At 38.5% G+C, this 24,733-nt stretch overlaps 1 protein-coding gene and 1 long non-coding RNA gene across 3 annotated transcripts; one reads left to right on the forward strand and one right to left on the reverse strand.

Annotated features, from left to right (window-relative positions):
• Nucleotides 1-383: 383 nt before the first annotated feature.
• Nucleotides 384-3,684, reverse strand: CXCL8 (C-X-C motif chemokine ligand 8). Its single transcript, XM_082728415.1, has 4 exons — nt 3,528-3,684; nt 2,322-2,457; nt 1,956-2,039; nt 384-1,521 (listed from the first exon to the last, which is right to left on the reverse strand). Exons 1-4 carry the CDS (start codon nt 3,589-3,591, stop codon nt 1,500-1,502), a joined length of 306 nt encoding a protein of 101 aa, XP_082584541.1. The 5' UTR covers nt 3,592-3,684; the 3' UTR covers nt 384-1,499.
• Nucleotides 3,685-13,065: 9,381 nt separating this feature from the next.
• Nucleotides 13,066-23,868, forward strand: LOC309863272. Of its 2 annotated transcripts, XR_014310958.1 has the most exons (3): nt 13,094-13,179; nt 18,528-18,709; nt 23,035-23,868. It is a non-coding gene; the product is annotated as an uncharacterized lncRNA (long non-coding RNA). The 2 variants fall into 2 exon arrangements; XR_014310957.1 differs by lacking the exon at nt 18,528-18,709 and having other exon boundaries at nt 13,066-13,179.
• The last annotated feature ends 865 nt before the right edge of the window (nt 23,869-24,733 follow it).

Genomic DNA, 24,733 nt, shown 5'->3' on the forward strand with positions numbered 1-24,733 from the left:
AATGTTAGGGGAAGAATTCATGTTTATTTGTTTGTTTGTTAGATTTACTTATTTATTTTGAGAAAGAGAAAACAGGGGAGGAATAGAGGCAGACGGAGAAAGAGAATCTCAAGCAGACTCCATGTGGAGTGTAGAGACCTACACAGGGTTTGATCTCATGATCCTGAGATCATGACCTGAGCTGAACTCAAGATTCAGACCTGTAACTGATTGAGCCACACAGGACACCAAGCATTTATGTTTTTTAACTCAAAATATTTTTTTTTTACGCTTAAAAGAAATAATGACAAGAACTACAAAGGAGTGATTCAAAATATTATTTTTAATGTAAAAATAGGTAAAATGATAACTTTTAAAACTGCCAAGGAAAGAGAAACACCTGATGATTTTGACAATAAGTTTTATTTTAAATATTTTATGATTACATTTATATTTCCATATATCAAAAATAGGAAAAAATCTCTTTGGGAACACATAAAAGCATTTTAAAGTAAAAAAAATAAAGTCAATGTTTAAAAACACATTAATTTAAGTAAAATTATTTAGAATCCATTTATAAATAATAAATAGGTTTTATCTAGTAAGAAATTACTTTGTTAATATTGCCTGTTGAATTTTTGCTGTTTTGAGAAACAATTCTAACTCAGAGTTCTGATGATTCAACACAGCACAGTATAACAAGGCCACCCATGACAAGATAAGAGTGAGAATATCAAAAGCAGGATTGCTAGTTCAATGAAAATTTCAGATAAATAATGAAATACTAAAAAATTAATCATTTTCTGAATTCAAAACAAATTGGGTGTCTTGTTTGTTTTTAATTTTACTATATCTGGCAACCTTGTTCAGAATAGTTCTCTAATAAAATATCATTTAGTATTAAAATAAATATAAATTCACTACCATCATTCTACTAGTCTATCAACAATGCTTTCTTTCCCATTTTCCCAAATTTATGCACAGATATTCTTATATTTATTTCTTAAATAAATATATAAATAATAAATAAGCAAACAAGTTTCATTTGAACATAATTCAGACAATATGAGAAAAAGTTAAAGTGCTTCCACATGTCCTCACATTTCTGTGAGTTAGGATGGTGGCTGACACTTTTTCTCCAGTTGAGGAATAAAGAAGAAACCAAGACAAAGTTTAACAGGGACTGGTGTATCCTGACCAGCAGACTGGAGTGGAAAGTTGTAGCAACAACAAAATATTTCCAGGATTTCCAGCTAAATTTGAATATACAGTAAACAATGAATAATATTTTTAACATAAGTATGCCTAGATATTGCATAAGACAACATGTATGAGACATCAAAAAAAGCCCTATTCATTGTTTTACTTGCTATTCAAATCTAACTGGACATACTATATTTTATCTGACAACCCTACACCAGACCCAAATGGAACATGAAGTGCTGAAGTAGATTTATATGAAGTCTCATTGACATCTTTACTGAGGAATTCTTGGAAACCACAGAGAATGTTTGTTTGTTTCACGATGCCTGTTTCTCAGCCCTGAAAATAAATAAAATGGGAAACATTAATTAATAGTGTTCTAATGAGGAGGAAAGTATCATTTTTGAAAATATATTTATTAGGAAATTAATAGTCTTAGATATTCATGTCTTAGATATCCATGATATTCTACTCTCTCTATGAGTAGAGAGACAGGTAAGGTAAGTTATCATACAAACTAGGAAACTTCTGAGAATGAAAGGGAACCAGTTCCCTGGACAAACTGAGATGTATGGTCTTCCCAGTCATGAGTGCAACAAATTCACTATTGCTATGGTTTTGTTTTGTTTGGTTTTGTTTGGTTTTTAATCAAAGACTCAGATCCCCCAAGAGAGTAGACTTCCAGCAGCAACAGAAAATTTATAGGCTAACTTTTAGACAGTATGTATCAGGGTAAATGAAGAATTAAAAAAAAAACAAAAACCACAACTTACTTCTTCAAAAATATCTGTACAATTCTCTGTACCCAGTCTTCCTTGGGGTCCAGGCACACCTCTTTTCCATTGACAAGCTTTACACTGAAATGAGAGAGATATGATTAAATCAGTACTTAGAAGATTTCAGACATCCCTTTGCCCTTCAAGTTGTGGTTCCTGAAGTATGAGCATAAAATCTGAGTCCAACTCATTTTTAGTTACAAGGCATATTTAAATGTCATGGAGACAAAGAATTTTTTTTTTTTTTTTTTTGGTTCTGCCCACTACTGTATTCCTGAACCTAGAACTTTGCAGGATACTTCCACCTTCTCCAATTTTAGGTTTGCTGAAGTAACATATCTAATCACTTTTGAAAGTACTTACATGATTTCTGAGTTTTCACAATGTGGGCCACTGTCAATCACTCTCAGTTCTTTGATATATTTGGGATGGAAAGGCGTGGAGTGGGTTTTAATGCACTGGCATCGGAGTTCTGAACTCACTCTCGTCAGAACTGCAGCTGTGGAAAAATAATAAAAACAAGGATTAATTTCATCCCAAACATGGATCTGTTGGCTACTCTCTCCTTAATTCCAATCTGATCATTTGGTGACAGTATGTTTGGTAAACAGCACTTCTTCAGTAAACTCATTCGTGAAGGAGAAGGCTGGATATTCTCCTAGCCCCTGAGTTCAATTAAGAAAACCACAGCTGTCATTAATGACAGCATTGGTGGACTTCCTGCATAAAGACTTGGAGTTGTCTTTGGGAAATGCTGACATCCTTATGGTACTTTGTCTTCTAGTTGATTGTGTAATCTTCCATGATACCACAATGCTACTTATAGTATGTAAACTAAGATTCAATAACAGAGAAGTTGCCTTCAGAAAGCATTAATAGAAATATATAAGTTGCACAAAGATGTTTCTTAGCAAAATCTGTAATGCTTAATGGAAAAGAAAAGAAATGTAAAAACAAACATTTCTAACTGTATTTCTTTCAAGGGAGAGATCCCAAGAAGATTTACAATTTGTCAGGTTGTCTTTAAATCAAAGAGGAAAGCTTGTCAATAAAACAACATGTGGAATAAAGTTAAGGAGTTACCTCACTTGATATTAATAAATAATATGGGTAACTGTGGTCTCTAGTAAGATATATTCTAGTGGTATCTGGATGTCCCAGTTGGTTAAGCATCTGACTGTTGGTTTTGGCTCAGGCCATAATCTCAAGGTCATGAGATCAAGCTCTGCATCTGACTCCTCACTCAGCGTGGAGTCTGCTTGAGATTCTCTCTCTCTCTCTCTCTCTCTCTCTGCCTCTCCCCTATGCTCTAAATTTTAGATTTATATTAATGCGTTTATATGTATGCATCCTATAAAGTATGAAAAATAAGAACAAGATGTCTTTCTAAGTATTGTAGAGATAAAACCTAAACAATTAAAGCTTCAATTTAATTTTAAATTACTGCAAATATTATTTCCTTTAGTTGAATAAAGAGGATTTTGCTATTAAAGCATTAAGGGAAATCTTGCTATCTGAGGATCACATTTAGACACAGGAAAATTCTGTAGACCAGAAAAGTTTGCTTACCTTCACACAGAACTGCAGAAAGCAGGAAAACTGCCAAGAGAGCAACAGCCAGCTTGGAAGTCATGTTGATGCAAGGTGCCTCCGGTCTGGTTTCTTTCTGGCTCTTGTCCCAGAGGCTTGTGAGCTCTGCTGTCCCAAGGGGCTTCTACTGGTTGGAGAGCTCCTGCGGCTTTTTATATTATTCAGAGCAGCAGAGAATATGCACTCTCATTCTTGCATTATGTCAGAGGAAATTCCACAATATGCAACCATCCGCTTGCCCTTTGAGAGCAGACCTGAGTCATCAGACTCTAATTTGTCTCATCATATTTTTGGCAGGATTGAAGTTCTATTGGATCTTTAACAGAATTTATTTTATTTAAAAACATATCTGTTTTAAAGCACATTTAAAAATCATTGTTAAATATTCAAGCTTCTTTGATACATTATTATCAGTTGTAATTTTTTATGTATAAATAAATTTATTATACTATCTGGCATTTGTTAAAGTAAGGTCATTTATGATTACTCTTTAAGGGCATGGTCATTTCTTTAGGTAACTTACATGTGCTTCAATGACAGAGAAGGTAATCTCACCAACCACTTTTATTGAAGACATAATTTTGAGAAGTCCTTTTCTGAGCATTTTGGAAAGTTTCAGGAACTATTACTGTTCCCAAGGAGCATCTTACAACTCTTCAGAAGATTTGGCTTTCTAGTGTATGTTTGAAAGAATGAAAAGACACATCTTTCAGTTCCAAAAATATTTATCAAGTAAATTCTGAGTCATGTGGGGATCTAGAGATAGATAAGACTAGATACATCTTTTCAAAGAGTTTGGTCCATCAGAAGAAGAAAGCGATATAAAGACCTCACTATATTATGGAACAGATAATTGATATTGATATGTTAATCCCAACAAGGGCATAAAGACAATATTCCATAAACAGTGTGAGCAGGATATTGAAGGAAGAGAAGGTAGAGAAAAACAGTCCATTCTGTATAAAGACATGGTTCAAGGACAGGTGAATGAAGATATGTCTGTGCTCTAGGCAGTGGTTCACTGGGGTTACTTGGTTGAGGTGGGACGGGCTGGTAGCTAATTATACTTAGTGGATAAAGGCATCTAAGTTCAAACCCTGCTTCAGCCGCTTAATTTTTGTATGACTTTTAAACTTTCTGAGTTCAGTTTCTGTATCTACAAAATGGATTTAATAACACTCCCATCTCATAAAGCTAATATATGCAAACTTCCTGGATTAATTTTTAAATTGGTAAATTCCCACCTATTTCAAATGTTATGACTTATAGTTCTCATTTTTATCAGGTTACTAATTTCTATACTGCAAGGATATTCAACCAACAATTATTTCCTAAAAATATCATTTGCCTTAGAGGCATTCTTGATAAAAGATCAGTTTCTGAAATACCAGTTGAGCCAGCTTACAGCATATAATGTAACAATATAATAAAATAGAAACATCATCAGTTCCAGTTATGGTTTGCTAAAATTAAAGCTCCAAATAAAAATATGACTGCATTAGCATGTGAGTTGCCCTTTCAAATGAAAATCTGGAATATGGAGAATCTTAAAATCTAGAGAATTCCAGAACTCTTGAGGAAGTAACTTGCTTAAACATTGATGTCAGATTTATTTTTTTTAAGATTTTATTATTTATTTGCTTATTTGACAGGGCGAGAGAGAGTGTGTGCACAAACAGGGGAGGCAGGAAGGGAGAAGCAGGCTCCCCACTGAGCAGGAACCTGCTGTGGGGCTCCATCCCAGGACCCTGAAATCATGACCTGAGCCAAAGGCAAATGCTTAATGGACTGAGCCACTCAGGTGCCCTGATAGAAGATTTAAATTAAATTCTTTGACATTCTGTGAAGGCTGAGAAAAGTGAGTAAACTTCAGAAGAAAAGTTTGAAGCTAGCAGTGGTTAGTTTGTGAAATTGGAGGAAAGAAATCATGTCCACAACATTAAAGTAGTGCAAGAAGAAGCAGCCCGTGCTGTTGAGGAAGCAGTAACAAGTGATCCAGAGGATCTAGCTAAAATCATTCATGAAGGTGGCTACACTAAGTAACAGATTTTCAATGTAGACAAAAAGTCTTCTATGGGAAGAGATGCTATCTAGGGCTTTAATAGCTAGAGAGGAAAAGCCATTGCCTGGCTTCAAAGCTTCAAAAACAGGCTGACTCTCTCACTAGGGGCTAAAGCAGCTGATGATCTTAAGTCGAAGACAGTGCTTATTTACCATCTCAAAAAGCATGGGTTTTTAAGAATTATGCAACATCTATTCTGCCTGTGGTCTGTAAATGGAAAAACAAAGCCTGGATGGCTGCAGATCCGTTTCCAACATGGTTACAGAATGTAACTATCCACTATCTACTGCTCAGGAAAAAAAAAAAAAATTCCTATCAAAAAAATTACTGCTCATTGACAATGAACCTGGTCCCCCAAAAATCTCTGATGGAGATACACAATGAAATGAATGTTGTTTGCCGGCCAGCTTAACATAACACAGCATCGATTCTGCAGCCAAGGATTCATTTCATCTTTCAAGGCATATTACTCAGGAAATACATTTCATAAGGCTCTTGTTGCCATAGATAGTGATTCCTCTGATGGATATGGGTAAAGTAAATTGAAAAACTTTCTGGAAAGGATTCATCATTTTAGATCCCATGAACATACATGATTAATGGGAAGAGGTCAAATATCAATATTCACAGAAGTTTGGAGGAAGATGAATCCAACCATTATGGATGACTTGGAGGAGTTAAGACTTCGGTGGAGGCAGGAACTGCGGATGTGGTGGAAAGAGCAAGAGAATAAGAAACAGAAGCGGAGTCTAAAGATGTGATTAAGTTGCTGCAATTTCATTGATAAAACTTGAAAGGATGAAGAGTTGTTTCTAATGCACAAGCAAAGAACATGGTTTCTTGAGATGGAATCCATGGCTGGTGAAGATGCTGTGGCAATACTTGATATAACAACAAATGATTTAGAATGTTATATCAGCTTAGCTGATAGCAGCATCAGGGTTTGAGAAGAAGGACTCCAGTGCTAAAAGAAGTTCGACTATGGGTAAAATGTTATCAAACAGCATTGCATGCTACAGAAACTGTTCATAAAAGAGGCAATCAATGTGGCAAACTGCATTACTGTCTTATTTAAAGAGACTGCTACAGACATTCCAGTCTTCAGCAACCACCACTCTGACCAGTCCGCAGTTCAGCATGGAGTCAAGACCCTCCATCAACCAAAATATTGTAATCACTGAAAGGTCTGATAATAGTTAGCATTTTTTAGCAATAAATTATTTCTAGCACCTGGAATTTTTTCTCTCTTTGAGGAAACTGTTTCAGCTCAGCAGCCCCCAACTTTAGGAGAACCACACACAAATGCTAAACATGGATCAGGGAATTACAATGTCATTAACATGAAATCATAAATATAAAATATCTACCCCCTGAAATTTTAGTTAGCGAAACTTAGAGTTAGCTCAGAGACGTAAAACAGGGTTCCTACTTCTACATTTAACAAACATGTATATTTACTTTGTTAATAGCATAACTTTTTCTTGCTCTAATGTCTCAAGGACATTTTGATTCCATTTCCAAGTTCAAATATCTCCAGTATACGATTTGCAAAAATGCCAAATAAAGTTGCTGTTAAAAAGTATTCTTTCTACCTTGAAAGAAAAGGCCTTTTCCAGTCTTGGCAAGTTGGGAGATCGGACAGCTAAAGGTATTGGTTCTGAGCAATGGCAAGTCACAATAACTTAATTTTAAATGCATGCATAGCTGTTGGGCTAAGACAAACCTACTTTAGAGCCTAGTTCCACCACTTGCCGGCTGAACAAGCATGAGGAGATTTTTAAACCTGCCTGTGTTTCCGCATCTGTAGAATGACACTAACACCGGTCCCGTTGGATCACAGTGAGAGTTAAATGAGGAAATACATAAATAATCCCAAGAGTGGAATTGGCACCAAGGAGATACTCAATCAATATCAGTTTTCTTCCCCTCTGATCTGTCACATTAGTCACATTTTACTTGGAGTGGGAAAACCACATTTCTTTTTTAAAAGTTTACCAGTCAAGGGGCACCTGAGTGGCTCAGTCCATGAGCTCATGAGCCTTCAGTTCAGCTCATGAGCCCAGAGTCCTCGTTGGGCTCTTTGCTCCGTGGAGATCCTTTTTCTCCCTCTCCCTCTCATTGCCTGTCTGCCTGCTTGGGCTTCACTCTTTCTCTGTCTCTCAAATAAATAAACAGAAACTTAAAAAAAAATTAGCAATCAAAAAGTAAAAACATATCAACACAACAAATCTCTTCAAGCTTATAGCTGGCTGCCTTTTTCCCTCTTCCATTTGTAGAACTTTCATTTTTATACCTAGTAATTCAAGTCACGTCCGTGTGTTTTGAAAAAGTACCGTAAATGCACGCAGAGAACTGAGTACAATTGCCAATCTTATTTCCCAAATTCATGGAGATTCTGAGACAATATTTAAAGGATGGGATTGGAGGAAGAGGCTGGTTGCGGAAATAGGCGTTTATTATGGACTGGGGATATCTGTCTTCAATATGAAAAAAACATAAATATTTACTTGTAGTCATTTCTTTGTTAAATCCATAAAACAAAAATTTCTTATACTCTTATTTTCTTTGTTAGATTTATACTAAAACTATTTAGAGATTGTTTACTCCAATGTTTGCAATAAAATAGATCTTTGAAATAACAATTATATATTGTTTGTCACTAGGGTTTCTTTCGTGTAAAGTAAAGTTCATAGGAAATGAAATCACTTGGCAGAAAGGGAAGTTGCTGTATTAGAAATGACTGGACTTAAGTGTGTGTTTATGTCTTGAGGTAAACAAGAGTCACAGAAGCAACTGAGTCAAGTAACAGAAGAAAAATGTTATGAAGCTGGTGAAGTATGGTTGTATGATTTTATAAGAATAGTTTTCTTCTTTTCACAAAAGTTCTTTTGTTATTTTTATCTTTTGCTTGTTCTAGGCATGTGAGACTTTAAAAAGCTGTGTGGAGGGGTGCCTGGGTGGCTCAGTGGGTTAAAGCCTCTGTCTTCGGCTCAGGTCAAGATCCCAGGGTCTGGGGATCGAGCTCCACATCGGGCTCTCTGCTCAGCAGGGAGCCTGCTTCCTCCTCTCTCTCTCTCTCTGCCTGCCTCTCTGCCTACTTGTGATCTCTGCCTGTCAAATAAATAAATAAAATCTTAAAAAAAAATAAGGAAAAAAATAAAAAGCTCTGTGGAGATGAAACTCAGCGAATTGAAGAAAGTAACTTAAGTGGAAAAAAGTCTCATGTTGTAATTCCTTTATTTTGTTCCTTACAACTCTCCTTGAAACTCTGATTGTTTTAAAGTGTTTCATTTCATAATGTGAGCTTCACCTTAACTCATTCTCTCAGCTTTGGCATTAGGGGTTGCTGAAATACTGAAGACACCATCTGTCCACAGTACAAACTCCATGTTGGTAGATTCTGTTAAAATGAGGAGAAGTACTCAATCCATTTGTGTAATTGTTGTTGTGTCTCACTCACTTGACTGGAAATTCCACAAGGTCAGATGCCATGTCTGTCTTATCTACATGGTGTGCTGCCTCTTGGCGTGGCGCCTGCAATGAACAGGTGCTCTAGAAACATTTCTTAGGTGAAGTACAAATGCCCCACTCTGTAGAACCTCCCCCAAGAGCAGTCTTGGCAAAAGGACCCGGAAATGTTTATCTTTGTCTCTTGTTTCATTTGCATGAACCCAAAAGAATCTAGTATGGAAATTATAGTTTTAGTTCATGCTGTCATTTAGTGGTGGATATTGATAAAACAGTAACCAGCTCAGGCAGGTGGCGGTTTCCTTCTTGGGTGAATCAGCTGTCCAAATTCTTTGAGTATGCTTCAGGACTGGAGTGAAAGGCAAAATGCAACAGGCAGGCTAAGAGATGGAGAACAGCATGCAGGGAACTCCAGTGACAGAGTGAACTTCCCGAGGGAGAAGCCTCCACTCCTTCCTTCTTCCCATCGTCTGTCTCTCACAGACCAGAGTCCAGAGGACTATACACAGTATTTCTAGAGATCAGGGAGTGAACAAGAATGGTCTCTCACAGGTTTAGTTTAATAAACTTTAAATGTGCTAAGATGAAAGAGATGAGCTTTCTTTTTAGGTATTACTTCAGTGGTTCTTAGCTTTTTTTTAACCTGTGATCCTTTGAAAATATAAAAAAGTTGGGGCGCCTGGGTGGCTCAGTGGGTTAGGGCCTCTGCCTTCAGCTCAGGTCATGATCTCAGGGTCCTGGGATCGAGCCTTGCATCGGGCTTTCTGCTCAGCAGGGAGCCTGCTTCCCCTCTACCTCTGCCTGCCTCTCTGCCTACTTGTGATCTCTATCTGTCAGACAAATAAATAAAATATTATTGATTTTGAGGGGCGTTCTCTGAACCTCCTGAATTTTGATGCTCGTTCCCTTTGCCATATTGGGGAAATTCTCCCCAATAATTCTCTCCAGTATACCTTCTGCTCCCCTCTCTCTTTCTTCTTCTTCTGGAATCCCAATTATTCTAATGTTGTTTCGTCTTATGGTGTCACTTATCTCTCGAATTCTCCCCTCGTGGTCCAGGAAAATATTAAAAAATATATATAAAAATGTTATATGCCCTTTGCTTACCTAAACCAAATGTAAAAATTCGTGCAAGATATAACACTTGAGAACAGAGAGTGATTCTCAAGTTTACCATTTTTAAATCATATCAACTGAAAGATAAATGGTATTTTCTGACTGCTGCTTGCTGTCCCTAGATATGCCCAGGACAGAGACTTTAGAACAAACATTCCTGAAGTTCTCAAAAGAGAAAGTAGAGATGGATAAGGACAAGAATGAGGAGGAGGAAACAAATCCTCATATTATGTGAACTCAAGACATGAATAACCTTTGTTTTTCCAGCTGTCCATCAGAGTAAAATCCAAATCCTCCCCAAAAAAGGTGAAAACTGAATAATGCTTTCAAATGAGGCAAACTCTTTGCTAATTGGCTGAAAGATAATGCCAGTGACAAAATGTGGCTGAGACAGGGGAAAAATTTTAGTCCTCTCATTATTTCTTTCAACTTGCCGAAAGATATGTAATTCAAGAAAAAAAAAAGTGATGTTTTAACATAAAAAGAAAACAAAATTGGGAACTAATTCAGATTGTAGTCTTAGAGATGTGGCCAGTCTCTCAGAATTCTCCAAAGTGATACAAAAGGATATAGAACTTCTTTCATCAACTCTACCTAATCTGGTGCCCTATGGTGTCTGATTTCCAGATATAAGACCCTTGTTTCTAGATAGTATATTTTCCTATGTAGCAAAATTTACTATTTGCCACATTTAGGGTGTTCTTTTACCTAACTGTGTCACCTTACCCAGAAAAATTAAATCTTTCCATGTGGTCCCTAAAATAGAAAAGAGGAAATCACCACCCACAAAAATAGTCAAGTTTTGAAACTTAGGAAAAGCTGTCTGCTCCAAACCTGTTCTATGTACTTTTCATGCACTTCCCTTTCCCCAGGGTGGAGGTGGCCCTGGAAAACACCACTGCCACCACCTCCTACAGAGTTGGAGGTAAAAGCAACTTGGGCAGGAAGGAGGAGAAATAACACACCCAGCCAGAGATAGCAAGGACACAGGAGACACCCAAAGAGAAAAGGTATTGGGAAGCCAAGTTGAATGAGAAACATTTAAATGGCACATTTCTTTTCTGGACTCCGTGGACTTGGACTTCAGCAATGAGTGCAGAGTCCTAACTCGAGGAATAATTGCACCAACAGGATCCTGTTGCTAAGTGTGTCATAGGTTTTATTTGTTTTAACATTCATAATAACATATTTTGGTCTCATTTATTCCCATTTAACCCATGAGGAAGCAGATTCAGAGAGGTTAAGGAACTTGCAGAGGGTCACCTGGCAAGGAGCAGACAGAGTTAGGATTTGAATGTAAACAAGAGACTCTGTTTTGCCTTAGGATGTGTTTCTGTCTATGAGTCTCACAGACTTGGTTTTAGGCACACTTCCCTTCCTTCTCCCATCTTCTGTGGACTGAGAGCACTTAGAAGGTTGGAAGATACGGTCTTGATTCAGTGCAGGGAGAAGGACAACATAATCTAGTAGGACTGCTCCCTCTTCCTGTCAAGGCCCCAGGTTTTTCATTTGTAAAATGAGGGAATTTGCCTCTACAGTCCTTTCTGTCTAATGGATTAATCTAAGAAGCTTGGTATATGTGGAAGAGATGGAGAACTTCCTCTGGGAGACCGACCACTTACATCAGGAGAGCATACTTACCCAAACCTCAGCTTTAGCAAAACTTTCATTAGTACTACTCTTAAATGTAGCTAATTAACAAGTATCATTTTCAAGATTCTCATCATCGGGGTGCCTGGGTGGCTCAGTGGGTTAAGCCTCTGCCTTCAGCTCAGGTCATGATCTCAGGGTCCTGGGATCAAGCCCCACATTGGGCTCTCTGTTCAGCAGGGAGCCTGCTTCCCTCTCTCTCTCTGCCTGCTTTCTGCCTACTTGTGATCTCTCTCTGTCTATCAAATAAATAAATAAATAAATAAAAATCTTTAAAAAAAAAAAAAAAAGATTCTCATCATCATTTGAGAGGAGAAGAGCATTAACGTGAATGGGTTTGATGAAGAAAGAACCCAGAATAGGAGGTCAAGAGGATGGTGTGAGTTACCATCATATTCTTGTCCATCTGTCATTCCCACCCAAGAATAAGAGGAAATATTTCCTGTGTGTGATCTTCTATTTCCTGACACCATTTCCTCTTACTTGGTTTCTTCATGACTCTTAGATAGGTTACAGATGTTGACCCTTATTGTGAAACAAGTAATGTGGTTGGGGCTGGAAAAATTCGTTCAGAGAAAGCAAGCAAGCCTACATGATTTGCTGGAAAGAAAACACATCAAATTTTATGAGTATCACTTGAAAATATATGTCGAGAGGCTACACTTTTCCATTATTTATCTATTGAACAAATATTTACAGAGCACCTTCTATATTTAAACCACTTTTCTAGTTGCTTGGGAAACATTAGGGCTTAACAAATCAAAATGGCTACACTTGGGGAGTGTCTTGGGTGGATAAAATATTATTGGGGGAAAACAGTAAAGCAGGGCAGGGGATCAGGGTGTTAGTTGGGTAGAGTAGAGAAAGATTATACTACTGGGGAGTCAGGGAAGCCTCTCTGAGAGGCTTGTTGGGGTCCATTATCAAAGGAACGAGACTGAGACAAAGTGAAAGTTATGCAAAGCCTTATTTTATGCCAAGCATTAGAAGTCAGACTGACCGACCAGGGCCGCCTCTGAAGAGAGCAACCCCCTCCCGATCGCACAGGCTGGTTTTATAGGGCATAGCCGCAGACCCAAGGTACGTGGCTTCTATTGTTAAGGCGTTCACTCCCGGAATCGATACCCGGAACCGTACCAGGAACTACTGGGGCATTTATTCCCGGAATGAAGTCCATGGATGTAAACAACAATATGGTTACCTAGGCAATATGGGGTTGCTCTGGCTAAGCAGGCCCTAATAGTTACACAGGTTTTAACATTAAATTGGCCCTAACAGGTTGAGATTGAGCAAAGAATTAAAGGCTATATGGGAACTGGCTAAGTGGCTATGTGGGTAAGTATTCTAGGCAAAGGGACAGCTCAGGGTAACAGAGCTGTGGGCACGGCTGTGCATGTGAGGGGCAGTGAGAAGAATGGTGTGGCTGGAGCAGAGAGGGAAAGAATGAGTAGGACAAGAGGACAGAGAGTAAGGGCCACGCATTGGGCTCTCTGCTCAGTGGGGAGCCTGCTTCCTCCTCTCTCTCTCTCTGCCTGCCTCTCTGCCTACTTGTGACCTCTCCCTGTCAAATAAATAAAATCTTTAAAAAAAAAAAAAGAGAGAGAGTAAGGGCCAGATCAGATAGGCTTTGTAGCTCATTATAAGGATTTCAGCCTTTACTTTGAGTGGAGAGTCACTGCAGGGTCTGAAGCAGATCAGTGGCATGACGACTTTCCAGCTGATGGGGAGGAAGTGTTCATAGTGGGGGCAAAGGCAAATCGTGATGACCACTTACAGGTTATTGTGGAATACAAGAGATAATTGTTTACACCAGGCCGGGGTGGTAACAGCAGAGGTGGTAACTACGGTCCGATTCTGGCTATTTTAAAGATAACACAAAATCCTGAAGGATTGAGTGGGAGATACAAGAAAAAGACTGATTGGTGATGAAAACTTTGAGTGTAAGCAATTGGAAGGATGGAGTCTCTGTGAACTTGGACACCTGAGAAAGTATTTGAACTATTGTTGCAGAATTATTGAGGTATAGGGCAATTATTGTCTAACAGAGCTCTTCCAACTGTGTCCTGAATGGAGCTCCTTCATTCCATTCTACCGTTGCGTGGCTGTGGCTCGGGTGCAAGAAGACCAAGACAGGAGGGGAAGCGAGAAAGTGAGAGGTAGATTTGTGTTCCAGTCACTGTGCTAAGTTTTTTAAAATATAAAAATTGTATATGTGTCAAGTGTAAAATATGATGATTTGATATAAACATAATGAAGTGATTAGTACAATTAAGCTAATTATCTCCTACCTTTTTTTTTTTTTTGCTGATGAAGTTACCTAAAATCTACTCTCTTAGCAAATTTCCAGTATTCAATACAATATTACTAACAACAGTCACCATAGTGTACATTAGATCTCTAGGATTATTCATCCTACACATCTGTAACTTTGTACCATTCCCTCCCCACAACCTCCTCACCACCGTTCTGCTCTGCTTCTGCGTGTTCAACTTTTTAGGTTTCCACATATAAGTGAGATTGTGAAGTTGTTTTTCTATCTGTGTCTGGCTTATTTCCCTTCGAATAATACCCTCCAGGTTTATTCATGCTGCTGCAAATGGCAAGGTATCCTTCTACTTTTTTTTTTTTTTTAAGATTTTATTTATTTATTTGAGAGAGAAAAACCCTAAGAGAGAAAGAGCACAGGTGGGTAGGGGTGGAAGGGCAGAGGGAGAGGCATAAGCAGACTCCCAGCTGAGCAGGGAGCCTGACACGAGGCTTCATCCCAGGACCCCAGCATCATGACCTGAGCTGAAGGCAGATGCTTAATGGACTGAGCCATCCAGGTGCCCTAAGATATCCTTCTTTTTTAATATTCCCTATCACAATTTCTTTTTTCTTTCAGCTTTATTGAGATATACTTGACGTATTACATTGTATAAGTTTAAAGTATATAATGTGTTGGTTGTTCCCTTCTTCTAGAAATGGACACTTGAGTTTTTTCCATATTTTGGCTATTGTGAATAATGTGCAGTGAACATGGGAATGCAGATATCTCTTCAAGGTGCTGACTTCATGTTCTTTGGCTTTATGCCCAGAAGTGGGAATCCTGGGTCATCTGCTAGGTCTACTTTCAGTTTCCTGAGAAACCTTCATGCTGTTTTCCATAGTGGCTATCCCAAATGATATCCCCACCAGTGGTGTAGAAAGATGTCCTTTTCTCCACATCCTCATCAACATTTGTTACCTGTTATTTTTTATAACAATCATACTAACAGATATAAGATGATATTTCATATAGTTTTGGTCTCTATTTTTATGATAATTAAGTGATGTTGAGCATCTTTTCTTATCCCTGTTAGCCATTTGCATGTCTTCTTTGGAAAAATGTCAGTTCAAGTCCTTTGCCCATTCTTAAATCAGGCTGGATTTTCTTTTTAGTTTTATTTTGTGCCTATTGAGTTGTATGAGTTCCTGATGTATTTTTTACATTGACCCGTTATCACTTGCATGCCTAAACATATTTTCTCCCAATCTGTAGGCTGCCTTTTCATTTGATTGTCTCTTTTACTGTGCAGAGGGACTTTCGTTTGTTGTGATCCCACTTGTTTACTTTTGGTTTTGTCGTCTCCACTTTTGGTGTCATAGCCTAAAATCCATTGCCAAAGGCTGATGTCAAGGAGTTTTCTCCTATGCTTTCTTCCAGGAGTTTTATAGTTCTAGGTCTTATTTTAAGCCTTTAATTCATTTTCACTTGATTTTTATGTATGGTGTAAAGTATGGGTCCAGTTTCATTATTCCGCACGTGGATTTCCAGTTTTCTCAGCAGCACTTACTGAAATGACTGTTGTTTCCCCATTGCATATTCTTGGCACCCTTGTTAATCCCAGTTGGCCATATATGGTTGTGTTTATTTCTGAGCTTTCTATTCTGTTCCATTATTCTATTTTTATGCTGCATCTCTACTATTTTGATTACTTTCCAGTATAATTTGAAATAAGGCAGTGTGATATCTTCACCTCTATTCCTTGCCCTCGAGACTGTTCTGGCTATTAGACTCAGATGGTTCCGTACGAATTTTAGAATTGCTTTTTCTACTTCTGTGAAAAATGCCATTGGAATCTTGATAGGGATTGTTTTGGATCTGTCTATAACATTGAGTGTATTAGGTTCTTTACACAAGTTAACTCATTTATTTTTCACCACAAAGTTCTGGGTTTGGTGCTGTTATTTCCATTTTACCAATGAGAAAGCAGAAGCTCTGAGAGTAAAAATGATGTACCCACAGCTAGTAAGCATCTGGATTCAAATCTGAATTCAGTTCTCAACCCTGAAACCTGGCTCTTTCCTCTCTGCAGAATGAAATAAAGTCCAGACATGGAGAATTTATATCATGGTGTCTTAAGTTCTGAAAACTATATTTCAAAAGATCATTTTAAGGTTAGAAATTAAAGGAAAGTCTTCTGATAGGTGAGAAATTGCTTATAGGAGCAAAGTGTGTCCCATCACCACCATCTCTGTTAAATCTATTCAGTAACATCTGTGATTTGTAAACAGAGTTTATCAAAGGGATGGGGGTGAGGGGCAGGAGTATATTTGCCAGGATCTTGCATTCACAAAAACTCTTGAAGTTGGTCTTTGATGTTATCACCGAATAAGTTCATACCCTCAGTGACAGAAATATATTCATAGAATCTTTAGTATTCAACTTTAAACTTTTTATCCCATTATAGACACAGAGCCTGAATGTACTACAAAGTGCTTATATATATATATATATATATATATATATATATATAGCTTAAGACCTGCATCTGGAATATATATATATATATATATATATATAGGTTTGGTTCCTCTATCCCTCTGTAGAAAGGACACAACACTACTTTGGGATTCAATTATTTTATTTTTTACTTTTATATTCTCTTCATTCTTATTATTTTCCTTTTCTTTCTTTCTTTATTTTTAAATTCCAGTATAATTAATGTACACTATAATAAAACTAGTATTTTATCAGTTTCAGGGGTACAATACAGTGCTTCAGCAATTCTATGTACTACTTCGTGTTCACCATAACAAGTGCACTTTTAATCCCATTCACCCAGTTCAAGAAGTGCTTTTATTTTTAGTAACATGAATATGTTACAATATATTTACGTAATCTTAAAATAAGATAAACATATTGCAATATATTTATGCAGTCTTAAAAGTGTAATTTCTTAAACATGGGCAATGGATTTATTTTAAGAAGTCCTATAATCTTGTTTGGACACTTCTCCTTTTTCTTCTTCCTCTTCCTCTTCTCCCCTTACTCCCTCCAATATACTGTGTTCTACAGGGACAGCACCCCGGGTAGTGGCTCAGGCTCACCTTGACTTTTCAGGGGCTTTGTGAAGGAATCCTGTTGCACAGCAAAGCTCTACCTACATGCACACAAACACCATGGCAAAGGAAAAAGAACTCAGAAGAGAAGGTATTTTATCTTTCCTATGATAACTAAGCGTTCCAGATGCAGGTCTTAAGCTATGCACTGATTCCATTCTGTGTGCTTTTGGAATCCTGCAGGCAGATAAGGTAAAGTGTCGTCAGCTGCTCTGAGTTGCCCTCAATCATATCTATGTGACAACATAAAGAGTTTTCTAAATGGAAAAGGCTGACACAAAGAATCTTCCAATGTTCTGTATGTTCCAACACAAGCCCCACCTTGTGGTCGGAAGCGAGCAACACCACACTCCTGTCTACAAAAGATTTGCCAAAAGGTGGGGCTGAGAAAAGTTTGAGGAAATGCAGCCAAGATTGTAGGCAAGCACGTAACCCGCTCTTCTTCCCAATTCTCATTTCTCTGGAATTACATGGGTTCACCTGCTCATTTCCTCTGTGTGCGTGCATGTGTGCACGCACCTGTGTGTGCTATTGGATTTAAACACCTGGGTTTGTCATCTGTTCTACCTACGTTCTTCCCGTTTCATCTTCATCAGATTTCCAAGCTTCTTGGAAATGGGGTTTCCCAGATGCTTCTTCTTCCACTGACAGTGTTAAGGTCAAGTGAGCTTGTTCTGAATCACTGCTGTTCAGAAACACCATGAGGACTTGGGTAGCCTCAGCTACAGTGGCTGTTCAGAGAGTATGTGATTGTGGGTTGTGTGTATATGTGTGCAAGGGAAGGGGATAATCTGTCCATCTATGTGTTCAGGTGGGGAGGAGCGAGAGGAGGAGAATGGAGATGAAAATGTAAGAAATGAGCGAGGATATTAGTACACCTGTTTTTCTCACCAAAAGGCAGGCATTTCCCTCGTGCCAAGGACTGTTGAAACAGTCACATCAAATTATCTTTGGAATATGTACCAATGAGATATACAACAGTACAGCTCTAAAAAAACAGCTGTGGCAAAATACACATCACATACAATTTGCCATCTTAACCATTTTTAAATATACAGTTCAGTGATATCAAATACATTCTCATAGTGGTGCCGCCACCAATATCGTCCCTCTTCTGAACTGTTAGTACTGACTTTTGAATAAAAATGATGGTTCAATTTGAGACTCTTCGTGGAATCACTTTTGTCTGAGGCAGTCTATCTTACCTGTAATTTTTTTCAAGCAAACTGACAGGGTTGTTGTGAGGATTAAATAATTAATATTTGTAAAGTGCTCAGTATGGTGATCAATAATAGTATTCTTTTTATTTTGTTCTTTAGAGAGAGAGAGAGAGCACACATGCCTGTGCAAAGTGGGGGAGTGATACGGGGAGAGGGAGAGAGAATTTTGAGTAGGCTCCACACCCAACAGGGAGCTTGATACAGGGTTTGACCTCACGATCCTGAAATCATGACCTGACCTGAAGTCAAGAGTCTGACGATCAACCGACAGAGCCACCCAGGTGCCCCTAAGTGATAATATTCTTTTTGCTATTATTATGACTTCCTGTCTTTCTAGTTACTTATTACTTCTCCAGAAATGAGATGATTCCAAACCTTTCTACCATTATCTGCTGATGCCATTTTCCTCATTCCTAGATCTAGATCTTTGGCAAACATACCCTGTTGCTCCATAGATTTTTTACATCATCATCATCATCATCATCATCATTATTATTATTTTAGAACTGTGTATCATTTCCTATAGTGGGGAAATGGGCCCAGAGGGGGGCGAAAGAAGAAAAGAGTACCTGCCAAGGCAATCAAAGAATAATCTTTAGCACAACTGTTCCAACACATTCAAATCACCCGATAAGCTCAACAACTAGAGCAGCAAATGTTCTGAATCAGTGGGGCAGGGCCAAGGTCTGGGCAGCCAGTCTTCAGCACGACTCTGGTAGGGCAGCCTCTGTTCAAGACGTCAGACTACACCTTGGTTTCCAGGACACAGTTTGCACAACTCACTGAGATAAAAGTCCTGCTCCAATGGACCCAAACTCTTTAAACAGGCTCTGTTTGTCTCCTCTCCTGCCCTCAGTCTTCCCATTCTTGGCTCCTTGAGCCTAGTGCACACTCTGTCTGAAACGCTCTTCCTTCACCAACCTCATTCACTCTCTCTTTCTTTTGCTCAACGAACTTATCAACCCCTTATAAGATCTGGGAAACAGCATCCTCTCTACCTTGCCTTCAGCCTGCCCCCATCTGAATTCCGGTCTCCCCATCTACTCTCCCCTAAATCTGTGAGCCCACCTCTAGCCTAGAGGACTACATTGGAATTGCCTGAAAGACTTGTTGATACAAAAATCACACGAATCTACTCCCAGAATTTCTATTTCAGAAGGTCTAGGGAACACAAGAATTTGCATTTCTGTAAGTTCCTAGTGAGGTTGATACTGTTTTTCTAGGGAACAGAATTTAAGACCTGCTGCTGTAGTCTTACACGCATAAGGAATTTTGTGTCTGTTTCTCCCGCCTGGACAGTGACTTCTGTGTGACAGGGTCTGAACAGAATCCCGAGATCCCAGCACATAGCACATAAAAACATTTCCTGATACTGGTTCTCTTCCAGGCTCAGCAGCCACACAAGGACCATGACCATCCACAGTCCACTTCCTCTGCAGGCTCCAATATGAGAAATTTCTGAGGCATGAGTCAATATACATTTCCACGTGAGGCTCTTTGCTGACATGCTGCAGGAGTCATGGTATGAGCCTATTGGCCATGTGTGGGATTTCCCAAGGATTTTGGAAATCTCCCTTCAAATCCCCATTCTTCAGTGAATTTTCCATCACATGTGCCTCAAAGATAAGAACAATAAAACATTGTTTTCCTGTGGATAAATCACCAATTATCTAAATGTCTGTCATCAGCTTTGCTACTAGGAGCCACAAGACGACATAGGGGAAGCCGCACGAGGCTTATCTTAAAGTTTCGGTAAAATGCTTCTCATATGTAAATTAGTGGGAACAGGAAAGGCAGAATTCCATGCCAAGGAAAATATGGTGTTACAGAAAGAAAAGCCCTTTCGAATGTGACCTAATGGAAGCTATTCATGAGACCAAGTCCATTCCGCCTCCTACCCTCCTAACCATATCTGCTTTTGTACAGATGACATGACAAGTCTAAATCGAAATCTACCAAATTTAGGGAAAACACTGGTTCGCTCAACTTCCGTTGAACACTCGAGGCTGGGAACCAAAAGGCTGCTTCCCAAAAGTCTGCTGGTTTCATTTTCATATGGGAAATATGCAAGTGTTAGGATAGTCTTGTCAACTGTGCTGATCATTTCTATTAAGAAATTGCTAATAATTTCTACAGAGGCGGCAGGTTAAAGAACTACTCCCGGCTCTTTTCAAAGACCTCTGTGAGAGAAATGTCCGTTTCCTTAGGCAAGCTTAGAAGTCAGCTTTCCATTCCAGGACTAAAAAAGGTGATACAAAGCAGTAGGAGTGATACAGCTCTCTCGCTTTCTCACTACATATCTTAACCCCCCCCCCTTTTTTTTCTTTTTTGCAATTGTTGCCCAGTCTTTATGGGGCCACCCATTTGTGTTGCATTTATTTCTTCATTAACACCATGATCATTAGGGCACCAATTACTTAATACTTAGTCCATGAATACACGGGTGGGGAGCTGAACTCAAGATGACCATTCAGTTGTGTACCTCATGAATGACCAAGAGTTAACTTACAGATATTTAATCAGCAAAATATAAAGACAGCAAACAAGAAAGACACATTTCAAGTCATTTTTCCTTATAAATAAGCCCTAGCCTTTAATGGATTATACAGGCAACTGAGGGTAACCAATGGAGGCATAAGCACAGGAAAAACTGTAGGTGTTAGGTTGCATGTTTCCGCACCCCCAAGCACCAGATCAGAGTACACTGGCCTCCGGATTACACACCTTTAGACCAGATTGTAAAAGGAGAGACATGGGATCAACATGGGCATCTCCCTGCATCAGCAGCTTTAATGGGTGTAAAGAAAATTGAAATATTAGTTTCATAGTGCACTCAAATAAACAAAAAAAAATTATTAGGTAGGAAATGCTGCTTAAATTTTTATGTTTTAACAAATGCTTTCAAAGGAATTTTACTCTTGGATGGGCCATCAGGCTACTACTACTCCCTAAACTGTAAGCCCCAGATGCTCTCCTTTGCTGTTAGAGGTACTCTGGTTGCAAGACTGGGAAGTAGTGGAACGCTGTGATTTCTGCTGATTTCTACCCACCCATCAGCTCCTAACTAACATAACCGCTGTGTTTAGTCATCTGTTGCAGGCAAGCGTGTGCTTACATTCTGTCTCCTACTAAAGGGGGCATTCTGTGAGGATAGGGACTGTGTCATTTAAATAGTACCCTTATCACTGTGCTCAGCACATGGCTTACTGCACCACAAACAGGGTAAGACTTATGGTATTTTATGAATATTCCAGTGCAGAATTGATTACAAGCAGAATTGTGGAAAAGTTTCTGTCAAAGTTCTCAACGCCCCCACCTCCACATTCTGCTTCCAGAGCCCAAGGCCCCCATCGTCTCTTCTCCTTTCCCCTTTTCAAAGCCCCTCTTGATTTTTCTTTTATGATATAACATAAATGACTAATAAAACCTGGAGTGTTCTCCCTAAGAGATAAATGCATATTTGAATAGGGAACAAATCCTTAGACAAGAGGGAATTGCAAGCATCAGTCAGTGGTTGGAGAGAAATGATTTTTGTCATAGAGCATTCCCAGTTCTCTGAACACACAGACGATGACATATCCCAATGACTTATAAGGCCAGACTTCAAGTAATCTTATGCTGGATCACATGAGTCAGACTGAACTCACTTTTTCATGGAAAAAAAAAAAAAAAAGAAAGAAAGATTTTCAAAGTCCAAAATAAGCAGTAACAGATGGTATTATACACTGTAGAATCCACTGGGATTAGCTACATAGATCTAAGTCTATGGCAGAGAAAGCTCTGTTCTCTAATCTATTAAAAAAAAAAAAACACTTTATCCTGATGGGTTTCACTTTCCTCTATTAACTAAGAATCTTAGGCAGTTAAGAGCAGAGATTATTTAACAGTGTCTCTCTAGGTGCCGAGAACTTTCCTCAGTGCTTTCAACATCGTAAGTCATTAAGTTCTCACATCAACCCTAAAAAGTAGGCACTATTATATTTTTAAAAATTAAAAAAAGAAAAAAAAGATTTATTTGAGAGAACAAGAAAGAAGGAGAGAGAGAGGGAGAGAGAGAGCAGTCTCTTCGCTGAGCCCAAACTTGAACCTGGAGCTCTATCCATGACTCTGAGATCATGACCTGAGTTTAAACCAAGCATCAGAAGCTTAACCTACTGCACCGCCAAGTGCCCCAGAAGTCAAAACTATTATTATCCTCAGTTTACAGATGCAGACATTGAGGCAGAAGAACTTAAACAGCTTGTCTAAGGTCCCACAGGGGCTAAGCGGCAGAACAAGATTCAAACTCTGATATCAAATTCCAGAATCTGCCTTCTTCACCACCTCCCATGAGCTACAAAGCTCTTCCAGGACCAAGACTTCATTCATTCACCCTTGCTGCATGCCTGATGTCACAGCAAACACTTATGAAGGGTCATAATAAAGAAACTGCACAATATGAAACACCTGCATAATGAAGAAATTATGAAAATAATGATATGTGACTTGTTTGTCCAACTTTCTCAGCATATAATAAAGATTTGAAAAAGACTTATCTAAACCTATTCATCTTCAGGTGATTTCATTTTTTGTTATTTTTAAAAGATTTTATCTATTTATTTGTCAGAGAGAGAGAGTGTGCCCAAGAGAAAGAACACAAGCAGGGGGAGCACAGGAGGCAGAGAGAGAAGCAGGCTCCCGGCTGAGCAAGGAGCCCAATGAGGGACACAATCCCAGGACCCTGAGATCATGACTTGAGCTGAAGGCGGATGCTTAACCGACTGAGCCACCCAGGCGTCCTGATTTTAAAGTTCTATAATATGTGGACTGTGGAATATGAAGACCACTAATAAATAATCACTAATGTTAAAATTTTTTTTCCTGTTTGTTGATGCTGGTGAAATGGATAATTTTATGGCATGTAACCCCATTACACGTGAGCGAGGACAGCTGCCGTGCCACTCTAATCTAGAGCTGGAGAGCTTTAAGTGTCCTTGGAAGTCCTCTAGCCCATGTTCTACACTACAAATTATGTGTCCTATTTTTCACTTGGGAAAATGTTTTGTTGTGTATTCAGAGGCTAAAATTCAAGGAATTTTAAATATTTGGCTACGTTTTTCATGGGTGAGTGGTTTCTGCTTACGAAGTGGGAAAAAGCTTCTAAACATTAAAAGGGACATTATTGATGGCACTAGAACTAAGATATATGTTAGGAACTCTATTAAAAATTCCTTATCCAGTAACCTGACTTGGGTTTGGGATTTCGTTGTTTAGAACTGACCTAAACAAATCATTTTCCTTTGTATTTTTTTCACAGAGAGATTTGGATCACTTTGTCCACAATGAAGCATTTATAGAAACTCTTAACTATTAACACCATTTTGTCGCATGCCCACCAAACCAGATAAGTGTAACACAATGGATTCTACCTTGCACTATTAAAGCTGATAATTAAATATTTGAAGGCTTTTAGTCAATTTTTCCTTTCTTTAAAGCACTTTCCAGGTGGTTTGAACTGGCTGGGACATCAGGGAACTGGGTTCTGAGCACTGACTCAGCTGCTTGCTTGTTCTGGGACCTTGGGAAAGCCACTCAATCTCTTTGGATATTAGATTGGATATTAGGGATTGGATTCAACTTCATCATTCCTTTCTGCAGTTGTCCTGGTGACTAATATATACACAGGAACCTAAACAGCGTTGGTCTCATTTGAAGGGATAATGAGAAAAGCAAATGTCATCTCCTTTAAAGTTCCTCAATCCAATCACCCACAAAAACGTTGAGGTTTCTCAAAGCATAGCTATAACCAGGCCATTATAGTTTGTTTTTGTGTATCTCTCTCCCCTAAAAAAATGTGAAATGTGAAAATTCAAATGTATGCTGGTGTGAATGCTTACTTTAAAATCATAACATCAACATTAATATATTGAACCATTATAAAACCAGGCTTAATATATTGAACCATTAATATATTGAACATTAATATATTGAACCATTATAAAACCAGGCTTAATATATTGAACCATTCATATATTGAACATTAATATATTGAACCATTATAAAACCAGGCTTAAGTATGCTGGTCCAAAAAATAATCAAGCATTACCAAGAAAGTGTTCAGTAATCGCTATGTTCAGTCTAAACTTGTTATTTATTTGAACTACCCCGTTATATTAGCTAGTCTTCAGTTTACTGATGTGCCATTTGACGTATTTTTTTCCTTGCCCTGAGATAATTTGGCCAGCCTTAGAAAAATATCAGAGGGGGAGATGAAGCATGAGAGACTATGGACTCTTAGAAACAAACTGAGGGTTTTGGAGGAGAGG

Source organism: Mustela nivalis (genome assembly GCF_964662115.1).
Source record: "Mustela nivalis genome assembly, chromosome: 4".
In the NCBI taxonomy this organism is placed as follows: Eukaryota; Metazoa; Chordata; class Mammalia; order Carnivora; family Mustelidae; genus Mustela; species Mustela nivalis.

Bases quoted from the DNA above. Each gene is read 5' to 3' on its own strand.
- CXCL8 (XM_082728415.1), bottom strand. From the start codon at position 3,591: ATGACTTCCAAGCTGGCTGTTGCTCTCTTGGCAGTTTTCCTGCTTTCT. The intron at 2,458-3,527 runs GTAAGCAAACTT...ATTTTTCCACAG, and splicing joins TTCTGCAGTTCTGTGTGAAG to CTGCAGTTCTGACGAGAGTG. The intron at 2,040-2,321 runs GTAAGTACTTTC...CTCTCATTTCAG, and splicing joins TGTGAAAACTCAGAAATCAT to TGTAAAGCTTGTCAATGGAA.